General features: G+C 46.0%; 1 protein-coding gene across 1 annotated transcript in view; it reads left to right on the top strand.

The window, feature by feature from the left end:
* zeb1b (zinc finger E-box binding homeobox 1b) overlaps nt 1-22,661 on the top strand; it is a 49,739-nt gene extending 27,078 nt beyond the window's left edge. The window contains exons 2-8 of the mRNA XM_006804501.2: nt 7,441-7,596; nt 12,977-13,138; nt 14,045-14,247; nt 14,505-14,610; nt 15,080-16,782; nt 18,056-18,236; nt 18,914-22,661. Of these exons, the coding sequence (XP_006804564.2) occupies nt 7,441-7,596; nt 12,977-13,138; nt 14,045-14,247; nt 14,505-14,610; nt 15,080-16,782; nt 18,056-18,236; nt 18,914-19,653 (3,251 nt within the window). The 3' untranslated portion in view covers nt 19,654-22,661. The remainder of the gene's footprint in view (nt 1-7,440; nt 7,597-12,976; nt 13,139-14,044; nt 14,248-14,504; nt 14,611-15,079; nt 16,783-18,055; nt 18,237-18,913) is intronic.
* Nucleotides 22,662-23,009: the final 348 nt, after the last annotated feature.

Raw genomic sequence — 23,009 nt, 5'->3', positions numbered from 1 at the left:
TGTGACAGCCCAGCTTTGTCTTTTTAAGCCATTAGCAGTTCCTGTCCTCCCACTTTGCCACCATTCCCCTCTGTTTACCTCTTCTGCCCTCTTTCTGTTGCACATCTCTTGCTGCCGACTGGCCTTCTCAGTATTAATCTACATTGTAAACGCATTCTCGGCCACAGTGAAGAATTGAACAGTGTAAACGTGACAGCGCTGATGGCTGAATGTTCATTCGTGTTTAATGAACTGAAGTTAGCAGTGATGAGGCTGTGCAGTAAGGTACGCTTACAGGTAAGCAAGATTTAATGAGGTTTTTTCACATGGAGACTTGTTTGACCACACTCCTCCCTCTTTCCCTCCCTCCATTCTTCCCTCCCTCTTCAGAGGCCAGTGTAATTCTCCGTGCTCTGCACTCCCCCACAGTAAACTGTCAAGCCTAATACAGGCAGGAATGTCCAGTCACCTGCTCCTAAAATGCAACAGCCCTGTGCTACACTAACCTAATATAGGCCTGCACTACACAACCAGGTTGGATAACATCATCCCTGCTCATTGCATATATTTAAACACACACCTCAGTGTGCTTCAGCCAAGCTGTTAGGCCACAGTCTCCCCCCTCCCCTCCAAAAAGGAGGTTTTGGCGTTCTCCCAAAGGGAAATAAGAAGTTTGTAGGAAAAATTCACTCAAATATAAATTCTATTTTTGCTTAGATGGAAAGAAATATTCAGAAAGTGCAAATAGCAAGTAAGATAATATATGCCTAATAATGGTAATAAAAATACCTTGCACACCCAATGGCTCAGCTGATACACGTCTACAGATCCAGCTGGCTATACTCACATGGCGTGTTCACAATTGTTTTATCTCTGCAAGCTGCATTGCAACCCATCTCTACCCCAGTGTGCTATCTGTTTTTACTGATGCCTGCTCTCTTTAAGACTGGGGGTCTTGCTTCTCTCTTCCCCATCCAAATTTCCATATTCAAACATGTTCAGTCTTTACGTTTTTAAGTAAGAACAGTTGAGTTTCTAGCATTTAGATGTAATTCTCCCACTTGTTGATGACAGATAAATAGTCCAGTTTGCACACATCCCACTTTAATTTCACTTGTGTTTGCTCAAACGGCATTTGCTGACCCGGCCGCGCTACTGCCGTTAATGCTGAAGTGGCTGGAGAAAAAGGAAACAAGCCATGTAATGAAGTTTGATGCTCCTGATGTAGCTGACTACATTTAAACAGGCTGAATACCTTCAGGCAGCCGGTCTAATAATATCCTCACAGAGCCTCCACTCCAAATGTCAAGCCCAGACATACAAATTGGCAAAATGAAAGGAGAAGAACACCAATATAGTGCTGTGCAGCTTTCCAAACTCATCAGTCTGTACATGCAGCCTGAATGGAGTCTGACAGCAGAGGTGACGGGGACGTTTCATTCTGCCTGCGACGACCAAATGAGATTTGACGAAGGCTAACGCAACATTAGCCCAGGTTTGTGCTCAGTCGTCTGCCGCTTAAAGTTAGAGTGGCTGTTAACAGAAGGAAAACAACTGTTTACCCAGGTGTGCGCTAAAGGTTTTCTGTGCTGGCTAAATATTTGTGTTGCTCTTTTTGGTGCAGTGTTTTTTCATGTGTGTGTGTGTGTGGGGGGAGGGTGCCAGTGCAGTCAGAAGTGAGGAGTAATAAAATTGCATCACTCAGGTAAAATAGTTTTGTTGGCCTGGTGGTTGAAAAAGGGAGGAAGAAAGAAAAAACAATGACGGATCAACCGTGAAGAGGTAAAAGAGAACAGAAGGAAGGTGGTTGCTGGAAGCGTGACTGCAGGTTTTACCAGAATCTACAGCAGATGTTTCCTCTCCTCACCTCCGTGTTCCCCCCCCTGCACCACCTCACACTTACCCAACTCCTACATCACTGCCTCCCTGTCACCTGCCTGTGCTGTGGATGGCTGGACCGGTTGCGGGAGTTTGCATTTTCTCACCACAGACCTGCTGAGTGTTTGAGAACAGGCCTCTTCACTGATGGACAGAGGGAGGCTTTAGAGATACTGGAAGTGGGTAGCAAAGCAGGAGGTTTACTTCTCCTTTTTTTTTTAATAATTTAGGTTTTTTGGGGGGCGGGGGGCGTCTGTGTTATGTAAATGTATCAGTTACATTCTTTTCTCTCACAGTCACTCGTAATTATTAAAATCCTTCAATAAACAAGGCAGATTTCTTAACTGCTACATTCAGAACACACATTCTCTCAATTAGGTGTACAAGTGTTATTACCTTGGATGGGGCCTTCTCACCTCCAATATAAACATGAGCTGGAGGACTAGTGTAAACTTGGTGGCAGGGCATGCTGTGGATTGTGTGTGTGTGTGGTGTGAAGACACCCTCTGGTTCCTACCAGCCCACCTGGCCTTATTTAGAAGAGCTAAGAGGAGCCAGAAGCAGCAACTCACTGTGGACACCCAGTGCAGTGAATGTGTGTGGTTCGTCATTAGCCCTGCAGAGAAATACCATCACCGGCTGCTCTGGTTCGTACCCTTACCAGCCTCCGACTCAGTGCGCGTACACTTATCTGGGGAGTTATCAGGACTAACTCTGACTAATAATAAAAACATGTGACCTAACAAGCAAGGCCCCCTTTTTTTGCTTTACTTTACACTCATTAACACCCACCTTTACACCTCCAAGTATCATCATGCAGATTAAGAGAACAATAGCCTCCATTAGGTTTAGTGTTATCATGGAAAGTGCTCATCAGATGGGAGATGAGTGACCCGCAGAGGCTCATTAGCTCACGCGCTAAAACCTTGATCAGTGTCATTAGGAAGACAAAAGCCCATTGTCTTCCAGCTCACCTCTAAAGTGATTCCAGTGAAGCGCTCTGCTCCACAAGTTGTTGGAGTGCTTTGACAGATGCTGCAGTCTCATATGTGTTAATGAACGGGAATATTTTTCATTTCTAGCAGTCGTAACAAGTAAATACAGAGCTGCGTTAAAAGTGACTAATTCTCAGGACTGCTATTCTTAACTTTGGCCCGTACTAGTGCTTCTGTTTTTTTGGCCTTCCCAGCCTTGCTTGGAACGGTGAGTAAGAGTCATTTGGGGAGTTTTTGGAGCTGCATGTTGTGCTGCATCTGTGGAGGAACAAGCCAGTCGCAAACTTGCTGGGAAAAACAGTCTTCTGAGACTTAAACGTCCTCTACAGCTAACTAAATGGCGCGAAGGGATCCTGTTTTGTGTTATTCACAGTTATATCTCTCAAACCAAGCAGTTCAGGTCAGCCTCTGTCGACCTGAACTGTTTAGCAGGGCTGAAGCAGCAGCCTGTGAGCAAGCTTACCATAAAAATCCCCAATTCTTTTGTTTTGTTATCGCCACTTGAGTTGACCTTCCTGACTCTGTGGGAGGACGCTGTTGTTTTAACAAAACCAGCAGCGTTTACCTCAGCACTGAATGAGGCGCCTCACCTTGAGACGGCATACTTGAGGTTTTGAATGGCACGGCTTTGTTTTACTTTGGTTCGAGCTGGGGTTTTTTTGTAGTGGTTGCCTTCCCTGAGAAAATGGCATCGCAGAGCCACAAGGGCAGACTCAGTGACGGCAGAGCCTGTCCTCTTTGAGGATGCCTGTGGTAGCTTCACCGCTGCCTGCCTGGCCCTGAGCTCCAAATGAGATAAGTGGCGTACCTCAATGAGGGAGCCTGTACCAAAGCTAAATATAGAGATAGAAGAGAGGTAGAAGGGCAGACAAAGAGTTGCCGGTGCTCGCTGTGAGTCAATCTGTCTAATCGTGAGCAGAACTACAGCAGACCTCACAATATGTGTCAGTCAGTTGACTGAAATTAGCAGCAGCCAGAGAACACACCCTTTGATCTGTCTCTTTAAGAGACAAACTCTGAGAAAAGTGTTTTGGTTGGACATTCCAGACATAGCTCCTGCACATTCTAGTACACGAGGCTGTCAGTCAGCAACGATGAGTTATAGGTTCCTTACGGATGTCCTCGTAGTTAATGAATGTTTGTTCAAAGACTGTCTGTGTCACTGTGTCCAAATCCAAAGCTCACTTTTTAAGCCAGTCACTCACACCTTCAGGGCCCTAGAGCACAGAGATAGCAACCTCCCAGCAAGGCTGAGCTGAGATAGTGCCATTCCTTTCTGACACACCTCAGTGTGGCAGAGCATAAACTGCACCAAGCACTCCTCCCTCTTGTTCATCAATCGGGCCAGGTTTAAATAGCGAGAGCTTAGAATAAGAGTTGTGTTTACACAATTACAGGACACTAAGTACTCGTGCAGGACCAACAAAAGTGAACCTGCGTTCGGGGACACATGGCACTCAGTGTTCTGGGCCGCTGACAGATCAGTGACAACACGTCTGCCAAGGTGATCCAACGGAGTAACGCCGGACCTGTTTTGGGAGTAACCCACCCAGTCATCGGTTCTTTGCCAGTAATTGATACAGCCTGGCAGGTGTCATAACAAGACAGGCCCCTCTCTCTCTCCGGCAGGCTTATTTAAGTGTGGCTGACACAGACTGCCTGGCACTGTCTTTCAAAAGACTCTGGGAACTTTGCAAATGGGGAAGGAGGGTGGCGAGTGATGGCCAGGGTGGAGAAACCCGAGCAACTGTGGCTTTAGTCTTTTACTAAAGCATTCAACGACAGCATGCATCTGTAGCGTGTTAAGGAAAGCTTTTTGCAGGAGACGCGAGGTACCATGGAGTGCTGTGACGCGGAGGAGTTCTGGTGCATCTTCAGGCCTAAGCCACGCTTAAAGGCTGTTATTTTCTCAGGTGTTCCACACATTGAAACCTAGAATAAGCATAGTTGAAGAAGTAAAGCTCCTCACCTCCTCCACCTACCGGCACTTTTTCTCTCTCAGATGCGTAGGAGTCATCCTCCTGTTGTGTGCTAGCATGCTAGCGCTAATGAAGCCAGCTGTCCAAACGCTCAGCCTGGTCAGCCAGAAGGGACCGCAGCCTTTGTTGATGCTAGGTGTTACATCTCCTGTTGGAACACACACTTTTGTTTCAACAACCATTTGGCGCAGGAAGGGCCCTGTCTGTTCAACCCTTCTATCACACAGACAGACACGGGCACCCGCAATCCACTACTTCTATCCCCATATATACCCCATTTGCTGTACTTTGCTGCTTTTATTGTCCTGCTCGCTGCCACCTCCCCGTCTGCACATGCCAGCACATTGATTTTCTCTCTACAGCTTTATAGTTGATCATTTTCTTTTGACACTGCCTGGCAGAGCGCGTTGGCTTTGTAATCGCTGACCTCAGCTCCACACCTGAGTGGCTGTGGCCCCACAGCCACTCAGACTCATCCCAAAGCAGCTTCTGTTTCACAATGAAGTGCTGCACCCTGAGCGGACAATCCCCGGCTGGGTCGCTCTTACAGCAGAGAGAGAGTTTGGCATTGTTAGGCAGACAAGCAAGAAGAACCGATGCAGAGCGGTTCATACATAGCAACGCTACATCAGGCTAATTAATTATAGCTTTATTTGAATGGGATCCCAGCTTTGTGGCTTCAATTGTTCTTGCCTGTCAAGGTCTTTAAATAGATTGCAGGATGTATCCTGGATAGCGGAGCCAAAGGATGTGCAACACCCTGCTGAATGTATCTCTTGAGTGTGGCGCTCACATCACGATAAAGAAAAAGAGAACCTATTCTTTTTCTCAGCGAAAGAGGTTGTGAGTGAAATAGTTCTCCTGATGAACCCCGATTGGATTTCACAGCTGCGGCACAGCAGCGATGACCCCGTGCAACGACTCGCAGAATAACAGCGCCTCTCCCTCCTCAACCGCCTTTCATCCCTCGCCGCCCCCCTCGGCCTTTTGCACAGTTACTGAGTGAATACGAACCAGTTGTAAATGACCCGCACGACGCAAAAGACAGAAGGAGAGCGACCTCGCTGAAACAATTCTCATTGATTGAAACAGGCTCACGATTCTCCCAGATACGCCTCCTCCTGACAAATTTGCAGCCACTTCAGAAAGAGGTGGGCGAGTGGGGATGGGGAGAGTGAAGGGAAAAAACTGTTCAGGTGCTTTGTACTCAGTGCATATTCTGCGAGTGAATGCAGGTGGTGTGTGCGTGCGATAGAGCGCGTTGTGTGATGTGAGATAAAGTAGCCGGAGAGCTAGTTTGAGCGCCGCAGCCCGGGCCCTCTGCTGACGGGGCTGCTCTCGCTGGAGAATTGATTTGGCCTCCGAGAGGATCTGTAGCTCTCTCTGCGCAACAGAGGGATGGAGGAGGAGGGGGGGGAGGAATGGACGGAGAGTGGGTGGAAGTAGCACAGGTGGAATTGAGAGATGGTGGAAATGAAAAGAAGACACGGGAGCACACAGCCAGCGCTCGCACACATCCAGCGCTCGCACACACACACACAAATGTGAAACAGACAGTCGGTCAGGAAAATTTACTCCCCGTAATAACCCTCTCTGTAGGCTGGCTGTCTCCATGTCTCCTGGCTCCTTCAGCCCGAGCAGGTCACACCGACTCCCACACAGCACACACACCACTTCAGCAGGAAATCTAATGATCTCACACACTGCTTTAGTGTGCCTGTGCGTGTGTGTGCAAGTGTAAATGTTCTCCGTTCCTCTGCTGCCTGTTGTTCAGAAGTTTGTCTTCACCGTTGGATTCAGATCGCTCACATTTTACTGCACCGAGCATCAAAAACGTCTCCGGCATTATTTTTAACGGCCCCGCGTTCACTCCGTGTGGTTTTATTCTCTCTGGCTTTAACAACACCCCCCCCTCCTCCACCCCCCGGTAGGGGTCATTTTAAGTTTCATCTAATCTATTTAGCCTGGGTTATTGGGTTGGGTTTATTTAACTGGTGCTCCCACTCCCTGCCCCCTCCTCCTCCTGCTCCTCCTTCAGCCATTCCCTTTAATAGTTTTGACATTTAAATGACATAGTACATATATTTAACCTCGCTGGCTCCTTGCACACTCAGCGCTCGTAAACACAACGCACATACAGCACACCTCTTATTACCTTAATCAAAAAAATACAAATGCCAAATGTGTGCAGCTTCTACGATTGTTGTGGATACATCTTTTTGTGGTCTTAGGAGTCAGTCAGCAGCACATAATGGAAGTTTTAAGACTGTGACAGCCACAACAAACTCACAATAAATCACAACAACCGAAGGTGTCTTCACATTCATCCTTTCACAGTGTAAACCGCTGCTCTCCGTCGCTTTTTGAAGCCTTGCTGCCGACTCACTCAGTGAACAGCGGGAGACGGAGCTGCTCAGCGTACAGTCCACAGATTAGTGTTTTAGGAAAAATCCGCCTATGACAAGTGATACTGCTGTGGGTTTGGATCCCAAAGTTACCCGTTCAATTACCAAACATTTATCTCCAATTATCTCCGTACCGCTCCAGCAGCTGCTCAAAAACATGCACCCCAGTCATTCTGATGTCTTCCCTTGTTTCTTCTTTTCCAGTGACCAACTACAACAATGTGGTGGAAGCCGGCTCAGACTCGGACGACGAGGACAAGCTGCACATCGTGGAGGAGGAAGGCAGCCTGGCGGACGGGGCCGACTGCGAAAGCACCCTGCCAGAAGATGAGCACCCCAGGGAGCACTGCTGGGACCGAGGTGAGGATGCGCAGTCGTTGTGAAGCAGGCCTACCAGCTATCTTGGCCTCTTTCTGAAACACAGTTGATGTTTTTGCACCAGGAAAAAGCTCCAAACGAGTGCTCGCTTAATCTGATTTTCTGCTTTGAGATTCAAACGTAACATGATTTGATATTTGCTACACCTGTCTGTAGACAAATGCTGGTTTGTTCAGTATCTGAAGATGAACAACTATCAGAACATTTATATTTTTATCATTTCTCCTCTGACTGGCGTTCATGCCACACTTATTTCTGAAAAAGCTTCTTGCTTTTTGGGGGTTGTTTATGCATTTGCTGTTGTTTTAACCTCAGCAAATGGACCGTAGGCTAAGTTAAGAAAGGCCTCGCTGACATCTGCACACAGTTAAGTACCAGGCTTTGTCTCATTGTGAAACAGAGTGTGAGGAAACAGGTACTACATCCAGCTATGGCAGGAAGCATGATATTAAACAAAGACAATGCCAACAGAGGGAGAGACCTTCAAGCAGAAAAAAAATAACCTTGTGGCCCACCGAGTCAGTGGAGTGCTTTATGGCACTGGTGGGCATTGGCGGGGCCTCCGTGAACTTCTTTTTACCTCAAAGCACGCGGAAGTGACATCAGAGGCAGCTCACCGCCACAGGAAGGGGCTGACGTCACAGCACTCCCCCCTCCTACCCACACTGAACAACAATTGCAGGTGCTGAAGGACGTCGGTGTTTCAACCTGGGCTCAAGGCCTCTGCGCTGCTGACCTCACACTGAATGCGCACATAAATCTGTATTCGCACTTGTGGCGCTGTGAGCTTCAGGCTTGTGCCAAGAACTGAAGGTAATGAGATATTCAGCATTTTAGCCTGTTGTGCTACTTGGTCGTTTTGGGCTGTGATGTGTGAAACAGAAAGGAGGCTTCAGTTTAGCCAGAGCTCAGGTTAGCAGAGTGAACATGTCCAGTAACATATCACTTTCAGTCTGTGCAGTGATTTTTTAATGTATTTTAATTCCTTTGCTGTGAGCAGCCTTCAGTTTTTGTTGCACGGTTTCGGTCACACAGGCAAATGCAGTCACACCACAGACCTGTGCACGCCGCAGCCGCCTATTCACCAGACGATGCTGTCATTCTCATCACTGCTCTCCAGCTGTAGCTCGTCGCATCAAGGGAAAGTTGGAGGAAGAATAATGTCATTGGTCTTGGCTCGGGCTTGTGAACATTAAACACTTCAAAAGCATGAGTTACACTGAAACAGCTCAGTGAGCTGGCCGCGCTCCACAGTTATGCCTGATCAGGCATATTTTCTTTTGCCTTCAGTCATGTACAAACACACACGCTCTGTCTAGCCCACATCTCATACATCAAGCAGCATCTTAGCTGTCGCCCTGGATCGCACTGATGAAACACGGGAAAGCCGCAGTCCTTTAAACAAACCCTTGCTCTCGTCCCTTCATCTCTCCTGCACTCCTGAGAACAGAGTATCTGGTGCAAGCCTTGAAAAAGTGACCACCACCCACTAGTCTCCTCAGCAGAGCCCGGTTTGCTTCAAATTAAAGCCTTGACACCCATTCTCCAGAGACTGCTGTGCTCCAAACTGGAAAAAAATGTTGTTTTTCTGCACCGTCCCTACTTTCCTTTTTTTACCTCCTCATCCATTCCCTCACCATTTCTGTCCTTGGGAATCATTCCTCTTGATTATACGGTATCATGGGTCGCCCTGCTCGCTGTCATTACTCATTCAACCTAAATGATTGTGGAGCAGCGCAGTATTGTTGCAGTAAACTGCAGTCTGCTGTCCTCTAAGGACAGGCTGACTAAGTCTTGAGGAGGGAAAGGTAAAGAGAGCGGTGACCTGGGAGGGCCTCTGCTTTACATTTAATGACTCGAGCAGTGTGATTACATCTCAGAGAATAGGTAGGGTGGAGCTGGAGAGCTTTGATATGGTGAGGCTGCAGTGAAAGGCTGGGGAAACACAGTCTTCCCTGTTTCCTCACTGTTAGTTTAATATGCAGAGACAATATTTGATGCTTGCTGAAAATCCATTTTGTAGTTCTCTGTGGCTTCATGGACGCACATCAACACCTACAGTGCGTTCCTGTGTGCCTCACATCATGTGATGTTAAAACTGAGCCACGGGAAAGGAAGAAACCCCCGAGGGTCGGAAGGATTGCTCAGTAGAGACTCAGAGCACAAATGTTTGATATCACTAAGCCAAGGATAAGCAAATCATTGTGGACTTGGAAATACCTCACATCCCTTCTCCTGCTGACAGGAGATAAAGTGGAACATCTTTTCTAACGAGTGCCTGTGTGAATCCCAATTGCTGATACGCATCGCCCAGCTGAGATAGGATCGGCAGACGGGTCTGGACGCACGACCACAGGAAGCAGCAGGGGCAAAGGTTGGCCAGGGCAGGAAATGCATCATGGGACAGCATTGTATCTTGTTGCAGAGATGTGGGCAGAGAAGGGAGCGAGGGAAAGAGAAGAGGAGAGAGTGGGTGGTCTGGTGATTTTGTTCTAAGATGTGCTGTAGTTGGGTTACACCGTGCAATAAATAGTTTTTTAGACAAGAGCTGCAACAGAACGTCCTGCTACAACCTCACGGGGGCCGAGTTTCTGCAGCTGTTTTGTAACTCGCTTGTGCAGCGGTGCATTCACATCCCTGTGTCAGCAACATAAATGGCCTATGTGTGATGTTTCATAGCAGGGGAGCAGCCTGATAACACGGAGCCGCCTCGGCAAAGCCCGCGAACCCTTCTGGCCGGGCTCTGTACCTAACAAAGAGCCGAGAGAAACACATCATACCTTTCCAACACGCACCCCCAACTGGGACTCTACCTTACACACACGCTTAACATTTTGGTAGCCTAAAGGTGTGTTTGGATGTTGCCCCTAAGCGTGAGATGGGAGCTAAACCCAGCTTGCTGTAGCAAAGTGCTGATCTGCTGTCGGATCATCAGTTTGCCACATGTGACACATGTTCTGCACGTCAGCATAACTTTAAAATATGAAGCTTTCACTTCCAACCGACTCTCGTGTCTCCAGTTAAACGCAGCTCACCAAGCAGCAGATGTCCATGGAAGCTGTTTTCTGGGCTAATTTTGCTCAGCCCGTCATGACCTTTATCGAGCCCTGAAATAGTGAAATGAATAAAATCTGCCCATCAGATCTGTTCCATATTTAACCAATGATGGGTTTAGATCATATTAGCTCCAGTAGAGAAATTAAAACATTACCACTCACCCAAAAAAAGTGTTGATGAGATAAGTTTAAAACATTGAAAAGCATGTCTAAAAATGAGCTTCCTTTTCTGTAACTTCACAGTGTGGAGTTAGATCACACCTACCATGAACATGTGTTGTTTTTTTAAAAACAGGCCTGTCTTCATATCTGGGTTGGCCAGTATGTATCGTGGGAGATAAAATAATTGATTGATCTTCCTGTAGCAAGACACGTCTTGCTCAGAATTGGATACTTGGCCACGTTTAAACCAGGCTGATTTCATACTGTGAATATATGACAAGTACAGTGTATGTACTTGAGGCGTGTCTGCTACTTACTCACAGTTGTTCCTGTGTTATTTATTCGTGCTGTGCTTTCTCTTGTCGGACTTTGTGGAAGTGTGAATGTGACTGCTGATGATTTGTGTGTCTCTCTGGGTTAGCTGTGTGATAAACTGGTCCACCTGGTTAGGATCAACTGCGGTGACGCTCACCGGATTAAGCAGTGAAGGATGGGATTCAACTCTGTGACTAAATTTAGATGGAAAAGGATCTCTTCTTCTCTCTGTCTTTTCACCTTTAACTTTTTCAACTAATCTGAACGTGGTTCAGATGTCTGGCAGAGTTGTCTTTTTAATGACTTTTTGCTGAGTGGGAGGTGGTTAATTCAGCTTACCTCTGCTACGGTTGTTTTTTTTTTAACTCATCAGAGCAAATGCTAGATATTGATTTTCTCATCTAACCCTTAGCCAGAAAGCCATTTCCCAAAATGCCAAATGATTTCTTCTGCTATGAAAAATGAGGTAAACATGTCTACGGGGTGTTACTGTTGCTGCTGAGGTCATGGGAGAAAAGCTGAGTGATATTCAGGGGGTTTTCAGCCCCCTAGTGTGGGCTGAGAATTCCTCGATTAGACTTTCTCAGCACCTGCTGCTGGCTTGTGCTTTCACACACACACACGTTCATCAACAGACCGCCTCGTTCTCCATATTATCTCCCACGGGCTCATTCCAGGATGGGAGGTTTTCTTCAAACGGTCTTTAATAACCATAGCAACAAATGAGCGCCCTCATATTGTTTCACAGCTTTGTTAAGGTGCACCAGAGGAAGCCGGAGTGAGGCTGTGCGTAAGAGCGCTGGTATTCACTGTGCGTCGGCGAGTCATGAAGTGCTACACCTGTTCCCGTCTCTGAGGAGAAAACAGCTGGCCCCGTCGTTCAGCACGCTCACAATTCACAAAACACAATCCTCAAATCTGCACTAAGCAGGGGGAGAGCTTAAATCGAGCCATAAAACATCTGCCTGGTAAACACCAGCGCAGTAGGCTAACTTTGCTTTTAGCTCATTGCTCACTATTCCAATTATTCTCTGTAATGACACACACAGGCACGCTAACATATCCATAATATCCATTGAGGAATAATGCTTGTGTTTAATAGCTGACATGCTATACCTGGTTCCGGCAGCCGCTCCAGGAAGCGCTGCGAGAGCAGAGATAGAAAGAAGGAAGGAAGCTTTCATGCATCCCCAAGTCTGTCCTCAGGTTACACTTCCTATAACCGCAGCTTGGTAATTAGTGCTCGTTACTAGCTAGTCGGGCTCACGTGATGTGGAGAAGGAAGGGACTCAACTTCCACATACAGCACCTCATTTGCTGGGATATTAAGCACAGTCTAAAGGCCAAGCCTCTTCAGAGAACACAGTGTTTGTGCGTCCATGTGTGTGTGTTTGTGTGTGCTGGGTCTCGTGAAATGTCTGTCTGCTGCAATGCATTAGGACAAGATTCATCACCTAATTAACAGTCCAGTCTCAACAAGTACCTTACCTAACATAGGGAACAGAGGCTGTCCATTCACTTCTAACAAAGAGCATGGTGTTCATACAGTAGCCTCTGGCCTTTGATGTTAATTAGTTTGTCATCCTATTGTGAAGTGTAGCATTCAGGATGTTGTGTTTTTCCCCCTCAACGCCGCACGCCTCGTTCCGGGGCTTGTGGGATTCAGTTCAGTCATGACACTCTTTTGGACACCATGCATCTCATATACAAAGGTTAAGGTTTCATGTGTGCAGCGTGCATCAATAGAAAAAAAGGTGTCAAAATAACGAGGTAATCAATAACATTTCTGCAGTTGAGGCTGTAATCACTCTATGTTTGTCCTCTCGCAGTGAAGGAGGATTGTGTTTCGGATGGCGAGGATGATGTGAGCACAGACGCCCTCGTAGAGGAGATGCTCCAGCAGGGAGACACAGCCGTCATCTACCCAGAAGCCCCGGACGACGAGCCTCAGCGCCAGGGCACTCCCGATACCGGCATCCACGACGAGAATGGTACAGGGCATTGCTCGCTCTAAAACACACTTTTCATCTTAGATCTCAAAGCCTCTGAGCTCTCAAAGCTACAGCAACCCACCCAGTAATTACTCGCCCCAGGGGGGGCGGGGGGGAAACAGCTCTACCTGCTCGCTGTATTACCTCAGGTGTTAACTCCACCCCATTAGCGCCACTTTCCGACATCATTACACACACTGCTATTTGTTAAGTGCAGCACACTGGGGCCTTTATGACTCCCGGGCTTTTGGCTTTTACCTGCTACCACTGAGAGGAAAAAAAGAAAAAGGGAGGTGAGAGGGAGGGAGGGAGGGATAGTGAGAGGAGGAGGAAAAAGCAACACCTGAGTAAATTTGTCACGTCTGTGCGAGCTCTGACTCACAGCTACCTGAGCGATAATGTGTGTGCATTCCCATCTCGAGGCCCTCACCTGTCCCGGAGGGGAAACTTAATACATCACCTGTTAACAAAGTAATGTTTTACCTGTGTGGGAGCTGGCCAACTGAGACCCTGTGTTAACCAGATCGGATCCAGACGGGAGGCTGTTGTTTACCAAGCTCACTTTTCTCCGCGTGCGTGGGCGTTTTTTGAAATGCTTCAAATGCGCAACAGGACATCGGATCATGAGATATGAAGGGAGTGAACGCTGCAAGTGCTTCTGAAATGCAAATGAAGTCTCAAAATGTAGTCGTATACATATGTTTTATTTACAAAGACAGGCAGGCATTTGGATAGATGATTAATCATCCATTTGGGTACCTGTGTCCTGTTTACCTGTGGGGGAGGATCCCTCAGGGATTGGTTAAATAGCACAGGAGTCGCACTGTGGCAGGCCACGTGTAACATCAGGAGTTTTTAACCCCTTCTTCTTTCCCCTGCTCACTCTCTGCCCTTCTTTTCCACTAGGAACTCCGGATTCATTCTCTCAGCTGCTCACCTGTCCGTACTGTGCACGGGGCTACAAGCGCTACAGCTCTCTGAAGGAGCACATCAAGTACAGGCACGAGAAGACGGAGGAAAGCTTCAGCTGCCCCGAGTGCAACTACAGCTTCGCCTACCGCGCCCAGCTGGAGAGGCACATGACGGTCCACAAGAGTGGACGAGATCAGGTAGAAACTGACTTCTGACACTTTCTTTTTCACAGAACGATTAGAGATGATCTGTTCCAGTAGCACACGTGCTTGCACAACGCTGTAGCGATTGTTCAAATCGACCCTGCTTATCTTAGCTCAGTTTCCTTAGCAGCTTCCAAACAGGATGAATAAACAAGAACTTTTGCCCTCCATTGATTAATGACATGAATTAGTCGCAGTTCAAAGGTTGCGTTTCCACTGTATAGCTCACTGCCTCACCCCTCTCCCGACAGAGACACATCACACAGTCGGGAGGCAATCGTAAATTCAAGTGCACTGAATGTGGCAAAGCATTTAAATACAAGCACCATCTGAAGGAGCACCTACGCATTCACAGCGGTGAGTGGACAACCCCTGTCTCCATGGCAGCGTATTGTGTATGCGTGTGTGTGCTTGTGGATGGGCGTGTGCTTGGACGTGAGCGGGGCGGGCGCACGCCTCGCGAGTCTCTGTTGGCCACAGATGTTTGAGTCTCCTCTGAAGCAATATTTATGTTTTATTTCTGTTTCAGCCAATTCCCCATATTTAGATATCCTTCATCATGTTTCAGTCCATTGTGTGCTCTTCCTTAATGTGCAATAATTGTGTTTCTTTTGGCATTATGGGACAGCAATTAGAGAAGGGCATTTCCCACTGGTGCTATTACATCAGCATTTAAGCATCATTGAAATGCATTAGAGCTTTTTCCTGTCGTGCTGCTCATAGCCTAGCTTGCTCATTTAGCTTCATTCACTAATGGAAATTTGTTTCTCCCGCCCCCAACCGCCCTTTTCTTTCTCTCCCTTGTACACATTGTGGTTTTATCCAGGAGAGAAACCCTATGAGTGCTCCAACTGCAAGAAGCGCTTCTCCCACTCGGGCTCATATAGCTCCCACATCAGCAGTAAGAAGTGCATCAGCGTCATCTCAGTTAACGGCAGATCGCGCCTAGGGAACGCCAAAACCCAGAGCCAGGGTCAGTCGCCAGGACTTTCAACACCACCCTCGGTCCTGCGCACTCAGATTAGGGAGAAGCTGGAGCACAGCAAGCCCCTGCAGGAGCAGCTGCCGCTAAACCAGATCAAGACAGAACCTGTAGACTACGAGTACAAGCCAACAGTGATATCGTCCCCGACTGTGACTGCCATGAATGGCGGCGTTTTCGGCGGAGGTGCTGCAGCTCCTCTGCAGGGCACAGTGCAAGCTGTGGTCCTACCCACTGTGGGGCTGGTATCGCCCATCAGCATCAACCTGGCAGACCTGCAGAATGCGCTCAAAGTGGCGGTGGATGGTAATGTCATCCGTCAGGTGCTAGAAAACAATGCCAAAGGCCAGGTGAACTCGGGGCTAACCACTGGAACGCTTCACACCCCACAACAGCAACTCATCTCAGCCATCAGTCTGCCAATAGTGGGTCAGGATGGAAATGCAAAAATCATTATCAACTACAATTTGGACCCCAACCAGGGTCAGCTAACAGCCCATAATCTAAAGAAAGAGCCAGAGCCTATGTCACCAGCTCAAACCACCACCAACACGTTCAAGTCCCAGAAACTCCCAGAAGATCTGACTATCAGAGGCAACAGGGCCAATGAGACAAAAGAAAAAGAGGAGAAGACCACTAAGACTTGTCTCCTGTGTGACAACTGTCCCGGTGGGCTGGATGCACTCCATGCCCTAAAGCACTGCAAGAAGGATTGTCTCAAACTGAATGGGGCAGGCCTGGATAGGTCCGATTCTACTGTTGCTGCCCTGCTGTCAGACGGAGGTCTCTGCAGCCAGCCCAAGAACCTCCTGTCACTGCTCAAGGCCTACTTTGCCTTAAACGCAGAGCCCACCAAGGACGAGCTGGCCAAGATCTCTGACTCGGTCAGCCTCCCGGTCTCTGTGGTAAAGAAGTGGTTTGAAAAAATGCAGGAGGGTCAGATATCTCTGGGTGCCCCAACACCTCCCTCAGAGGAAGAGGACACTTGTGAATCTAACAGCGTGGTGTCTCTGGTCCCAGGGAAGGACAAAGCCACTATAATTCCTCCTGTGACCCAGGACAGCCCAACAGAAGCTACCCCAGCAGAGATCAACGGCGCTCACAGCTCGCCGGCCTCCCCTTCGCCACTAAATCTGACAGCCGGAGGTCCTGGCCCAGCGAAGAAAACCCAGAGCACCGAGGGACCCCTAGACCTATCGCTGCCGAAGCCAGCCAGAGATGAAGCAGAGAGAGTGGCCAATAAAACCTGCCTTTACCCCTCCCCTTCCTCTGGCTCCGCCAACATGGACGAACCCCTAAACTTAACTTGCACAAAGAAAGAGGCATTGCCACTCTCAGCCATGGGCACCTGCCCCACCGCACTGTACGCCAGCCAGCCAAGTGCCAAATCTCTTGACATCGTCACCACAATGCAATGCCTAAGAGCACTAGCCACCAACAACAAACAGACTATCTTGATCCCCCAGCTGGCTTACACCTATACCACTACAGCAAACAGCCCCGCAGGGACCGAGACGCACGAAACCATCCACCTCAACGGAGTCAAGGTGTGCACCATTTATGTCCCCTCATTTTATTAGCAGCAGAGCTGATACAATGATGCTACTCGTATTTGCACACTAAATATGAAGCTAGCTAGCCATCAGCTAGCTTATGTAAATATGTAAAGCAAAGGTTCTGACTCATCGCTAATAGGACACACTAATTAACTGTTACCTTTAATTACGTGCCAAAGGAGACAGAAAGGGTTATGTTACCTTTTGATAGAGCCAGGCCAGCTGTCATGCCCCTTTCAAGGCTCTATGATACTCTAAGCTAGTGGTAGCTTCATATTTTCCCATCTCTTAATCGTTTAATTGCTAGCTTAAAAAGGTAAACTATTACACCCATTTCCAGCTCTTTGTTTTTATTCACAGAGCAGTTTTGCATGATTTACAGTTCAGAATAATCCCGGTGCCACCCCTTTATTCAGCAGAATAGCTCCCTATATATTTTTCATAATTAACACTTTAATTCTAATGCTTACAAAAGAGCTTAATTAGTTTCCTGTGTTATCAGAAAATATGTTTGCCTCCAATTATGTGAGTTATATAAAGGATTGAGGGTTTAATCCATGAACAACTTTGAGAATCAAGTGCATCGGAATCAAGTTGGCTTTTATCTTTTTCGGAGCAATCAGTCAAAGCATTCAATTCATGTACGGTCTTGTTGTTCAGAACCACCATCACATGATAGATAGTCTGAAACCATCCAAAATCAAATCAATAAGTCATATATAGAAATGTCAAAATTGGGCTCTTTGTAAAAATGATAGCCCTTAATAGTTCTTCATTGTGCAGACATCTAATGGGCCTCTAATGATGGATGTAGATGCCTGGGTGTGTGAGTGATCTTCCTGGGCTGTCACCCAGAGGACATGAGGCTGCACTTTACTGCAAAGCTTCTATTGATCTGTTGGAATCTGTTTAAGCGCCGCACCTCTGCCTGCCGCATTGATTTATCGCTGTTGTATTATACTTTTGTGTTAAGTGGATTGGCATAGACCTGTCTTGTAAAAAGGAGCCCTATGTATATATATTTGCTCCTTAGCCATGCCAAGCAGCCTGTTTGACTACAGCAGTGGATAGGTTGCTAGGTTCAGAGTGCGGTTGTTTCTAGGAAAAGGAAAAGATTGGTAAAAACCTATGATCAGGGGATGATTCAGTACCACTTCCCACAAAGTTTACTGGTATTCTGAGTCATCAATTGTCTTTTGCTGTCAAACAGATTGAGCATAACTTTGCATTCCTACAAGTGTGTCTAATTTCTCATATTCCCCAGGAGGACAGGCAAGACACGGGTTCAGAGGGTGTTTCCACAGTCGAGGAGCAGAACGACTCAGACTCGGGCCCTCCGAGGAAGAAGATGAAGAAGACGGATAGCGGCATGTACGCCTGCGACCTGTGCGACAAGATCTTCCAGAAGAGCAGCTCGCTCCTGAGGCACAAATACGAACACACAGGTAAACATTTGTGTTTCCCAGGGCCTTCACACAAACACAGCCAGAAAAACAGAACCGGAACTTGTCTCACCATCGCTCACTCTGTTGGATCCTGGGAAAGATGAGTCAGAGTGCGAGCAAAAGGGGGATTTTGAGCTACAGCATAAAGAAGGGTGGACACCTCCATTCCAGCAGGTATTACTCAACATGCACAGAAGAGGTCTGAGAATTTCTTTCCGCCAACTCCCCACCTCTGCGCTGCCAGCTTCTCATGTGAAGCAAGAGGCGAGCTCTGGTAGTGATTTGGATTGCTCCATGATGATGATTCTGTGGCCAAGCTCAGGTCAACACTCTCAGAGGCATTTTCGATGTTTTTTTATCTTTATTACTCTGATACCTGGCTCGGGACCACAGTTTTCGGCTCCAAATGATCTCATGCTAGGTGAAACTAGCTGCTCCCTGCCTGGATAAAGTTTTCTTGAAAGTTTTGAAGCACAATCGTTGTGATTTTGTTGTATTGTTTGGAAATGTTCTCCTTGGATACACTGATGATAGATACTGATTTCAGCTTTCCGGCACTGGCACCTTTCAGACAGCATGATGGGGGATTTGCTCCCTGAATGTTTAGTGTTAATATTTTCTCTTTGCAGAAATATGTTTGATGTGTTGACGTCTATTTGCTTTGTTATTCTCTGCAGGGAAGCGACCCCACGAGTGCGGCATCTGCAGCAAGGCCTTCAAACACAAACACCACTTGATCGAACATATGCGACTCCACTCGGGGGAGAAGCCGTACCAGTGCGACAAGTGTGGCAAGCGTTTCTCCCACTCGGGCTCCTACTCCCAGCACATGAACCACCGCTACTCCTACTGCAAGAAGGAGACGCAGAGCCAAGCGGGAGGGCGGGAGAGCCCGGAGGAGGATGGCGAGACCCAGATCGACATGGAGGTCCTGAGCGGGGCACAGAGACAGCTCCTGGCCCCGTCCCAGCTGGACTCAGATGAGCGAGGGAGCAGCACCAGAGAGGATGAGGAGAGCGAGGAGGAGGAGGAGGAGGAAGGCGTGGTGGACATGGATGATATCCAGGTGGTGCAGATAGGGGACGAAGGAGGGGAGGAGGAGGACGAGCCAGAGGAGCGGAATGAGGAGGAAATGAAGAGAGTAGCGGTGGGAGAGGGAGGAGAGGAGGAAAAAAGCGAGACAGGAGAAGAGGAGGCTGACACCGGACAGGAGGATGGGCTCGGGAGCGTTCAGGAAGAAACCAACGTGGAGGAAGAGAAGGCGATGGAAACTGAAGGAAGCTCCCCTGAAGCTGAAACTGAAGGTGGCCTGAGTGAAAGAGAAGGAGGAGAGGTCGCAGAGGAGAGTCGAAGCGAAACAAACAGGAACGAGGTTTGTGAAGATGAGAAGCAGACGCCACGGGAGAAAGGAGACTAAACGAGGAACCAGACTCCTCTACTAGACACAATCAGACTCCTCCTCGCTGTGTGCAGAGGAAGAACGCACGAGATGATGTCTGGTCACTCTGACAGTTCACTACTGTGTAGAAATCCAGGTGTGCCTGAAAAAATACTAGTGACTTTTCCACAGGAGAACGGTTTCTCGCTGTTAGAAAAATCCATTTGTAAAGAAAAAGACGAAGACGAACGTGAATTTTAACAAATGAAGGACATGCATTATACAGACTTTGGAAGCTAGAGCCGACACGTTTTAGATAATGTTTTATTACTAAAACACCTTGGGTCATTTCTTTTTATCAGTGTTACTAATTTTATCACTCATATTTTAACCTTTAAAACCTGTACAGTTCGGGAGATATTTCTATATCTTTTTATTGCCAATGAACAAAAAAAAGTCAGTATTTTGTTAGGTTGGAAGGAAAATAAGAAAAAATCCTGTGCACTACAAGTGGCTTGGTTTACCTTTTGATGGAGCAGTTGAGTTGTGTTGTCTACCCTTCAGTATTACCGCATTAGATATACAATGCCATCATGCTAGCAGATGCTAGCGTTACAATTCTTTCTTTTTTTATAGTTTTGATTGGATCATGAGCCTTAAGAAGAAAATATCATCAGCATTTAGTTCCTTTGAGACTTTGTTTTCTTCTTTTTTTTTAAAATCAGCATTTAACAAAAATTGTTTGACATGTTGGGCAAATATTTACTTTCTTGATACCAATTTGGTGTAAAGCTCAAAACCACTTAGCCATATTGGTAGCCTGGCAGTGTCTGAACAATTACTAGCACATTAGATCATTAATTTAATCCCCCAAAACTGCACACAGTCATGTTTACCCCTATGCAAATGCTTCACTGTGGCCTAAATGCAGTTCAATTGGCATTTCCCTCTCCTGGTTCTGCTGTCTTAAGATCAGTAGGGGGTTTTTTTTTCGTTATATAACCTTTCGTAGCTTCTATAAGATTAACATAAGACATGGTCACATTTTATTGTGCTATCGTAAACTATGTTAGAAAACGCTATTACATGTCCCAGAGCAGATGTTTGCGAACGAGTGGCTAAATGAGGCTACAGAAGTTTCTGGGAAATACTCAGCAGCTTAGTATTGGTGATGCCAAAGTCATGGCAAAGCCTAACTTTAGAACAATTTGTGGAGATGATTTTGCTTAACAAATCATGTTACGTATCATTCAAGTTTCCACAAGATTTTCCACGATAATCCAAAAGCCAGTGGAAAAATCTTACTGGCTTTTTATTGAAGGAATGCTAACTTCCAGGTTCACCTATAGAAAAGGCTGTTGTTCCATATAAAGATACAAAGTATATGTAGTATGTTGGAGTTATATTGAAAAGGGAAATTGTTTATGTTAAACTTTTCAAGAAAGTTTTTCACTAAATATCTATGAGATAGCCTGTTCATCTGTAATGCTGCTCTGCTACATATGCTGCAACAGCTAACAGCTATGTAATTTTTTTTCTGCAATTCTTAAAAACAAATCAAAAGTATCCCAATGTCTTCTACATTTAAGCTGATAAAGCAGCACTCAAATATCTGACGCCCTCCCCTTTAGACAGAGCCAGGCTACCTATTTCCCTTTGTTTCCATTAGCTTAGCATATTGCTAAGCTAAGCTAATTTTTAGTTACTAGCAAGAAAGCATAAAGCTCAAAATGTCAAACAAATTATTTAAACGTTCAGCGCGAGCAGAAAGCGGATGTAGAAAAACATCCTTCCTATAACCCCCCCCCAACTCAGAGCCTTATGCAAAAAAAATAACATTAAAATGATCAAACTAAACAAGAGAAGCGTGCATATCAAAAGTGCCACTGAATATTGCTGTTGGAGCTATGATCAGGTATTGCCGGGTCCAAGATCAACCGATAAGCCGGGATACTGTTAACTTTGGCTGGTCGCCGCACCAGAGAGAGTAGAGTTTAGCGTAAAATGTGTTCCTGTGTTATAGATTTTAAAGAATTTGCTTTCACCTAATCTGAGAAACGAACGACAAAAAAAATTGCAATGCACATTTTGTTTTTCAAATGGGTGATGATGAAATACACTTTCTTATTTTTGACTGTGTCCTGCCTTTCTGAAGCTTATTCAGTGCACTTGTTTAAACACACCATGAAATGCCCAGATGTCTCTTCAGGTAACAAAATGTAGGCAAATATGAATCCTAGGAGTTTAATCCAACATCGTTTTACCTGTCAGTATTATTTTTTATTTGATTTTTTTATTTGTTTTCATTTTTTTGCCTCTTACGTTGTTTTATGTTCCGTGTCCGTGTGCGTACTGTATGTTTTCAGCAATGGCAGTATTATCCCCACCCCCAGCGAGTTGGGTATGTCTCTTTAGTCATAGAGAACTTTTATATTTATGTGTCTTATTTTTTATATTTCTTTATGGTTATTTATTACACTATGTAGTGTACAATACTGTAGTTTGTATTAATACGATAATATATTTTAGTATGGGACAAAAAAAGAATCAATGGCAAATAACTACAAGCCTGGAAAAATCAGACTCTGGCATACTGAAGTATGTTTTTGGAACAAATGAAGTGATGTTTTTCTTAGGGAAAAAAAAAGAAACTCGCACCCTGCAAGCCTGAAAATTGGAACCTGTGACCTCTGCATCCATTCTCATGTTAGTTTAGTTTTCTTTCCCCTTTCTAATATGAAGCTACTGAACTTTTGAAAACTAATTGTATGTCTAATAGCATGAGTGTGTTCTGTTGTATTGAAGGATGATCCTTAATCCCACAAATTGTCCTTTTTGCCAAGCCAAAATAATATTTGACGTATGTTCTTATTTGTTTTTATTTGTGCCAATTTGTTACTTTATATGTCAGTGTCATGACCGCACCCAGTTTTATATGCCCCCCCTCTTTAACACCCTCATCTTTTTTTATAGTGATTGTTTTTGTTTTGTCTTTTTTGTTCATTTTTTATGACTCCCCATCTCACAATAAAATACATCAATTACAAGCTGTTCGGTTTGTCATGAGATTTTTCATTAAGAGTTTGGAAATTACAAAACGCTCTTTCATGCACTTCTGCTTTCATGTCTTTCTAAGCTTTTGCTTTCATAATCAGAATTTTGAAAAGAATTTTGAAAAGTTCATTTTAGAAAACACTGAATTAAATCTGGCTGTGGTGTAAAACATGAAGAAATGCAGTTCATGGTCACATTTTATATTTGGGATTGATGTTGGTGAGCCCCACAACCAGTGTAGGAGTCGTTACTTTAAAAAAGTAGTTTAGACACATGACTTGTTAGTTTTCTTAAAGGCAACACAGTACATTACACTACTCATTACATTACTTACTACATTA

This window comes from Neolamprologus brichardi, chromosome 9 (genome assembly GCF_056152115.1).
Source record: "Neolamprologus brichardi isolate AB-2024 chromosome 9, ASM5615211v1, whole genome shotgun sequence".
Lineage (NCBI taxonomy): Eukaryota > Metazoa > Chordata > Actinopteri > Cichliformes > Cichlidae > Neolamprologus > Neolamprologus brichardi.
This window is presented reverse-complemented; position numbering and strand designations above follow the sequence as displayed.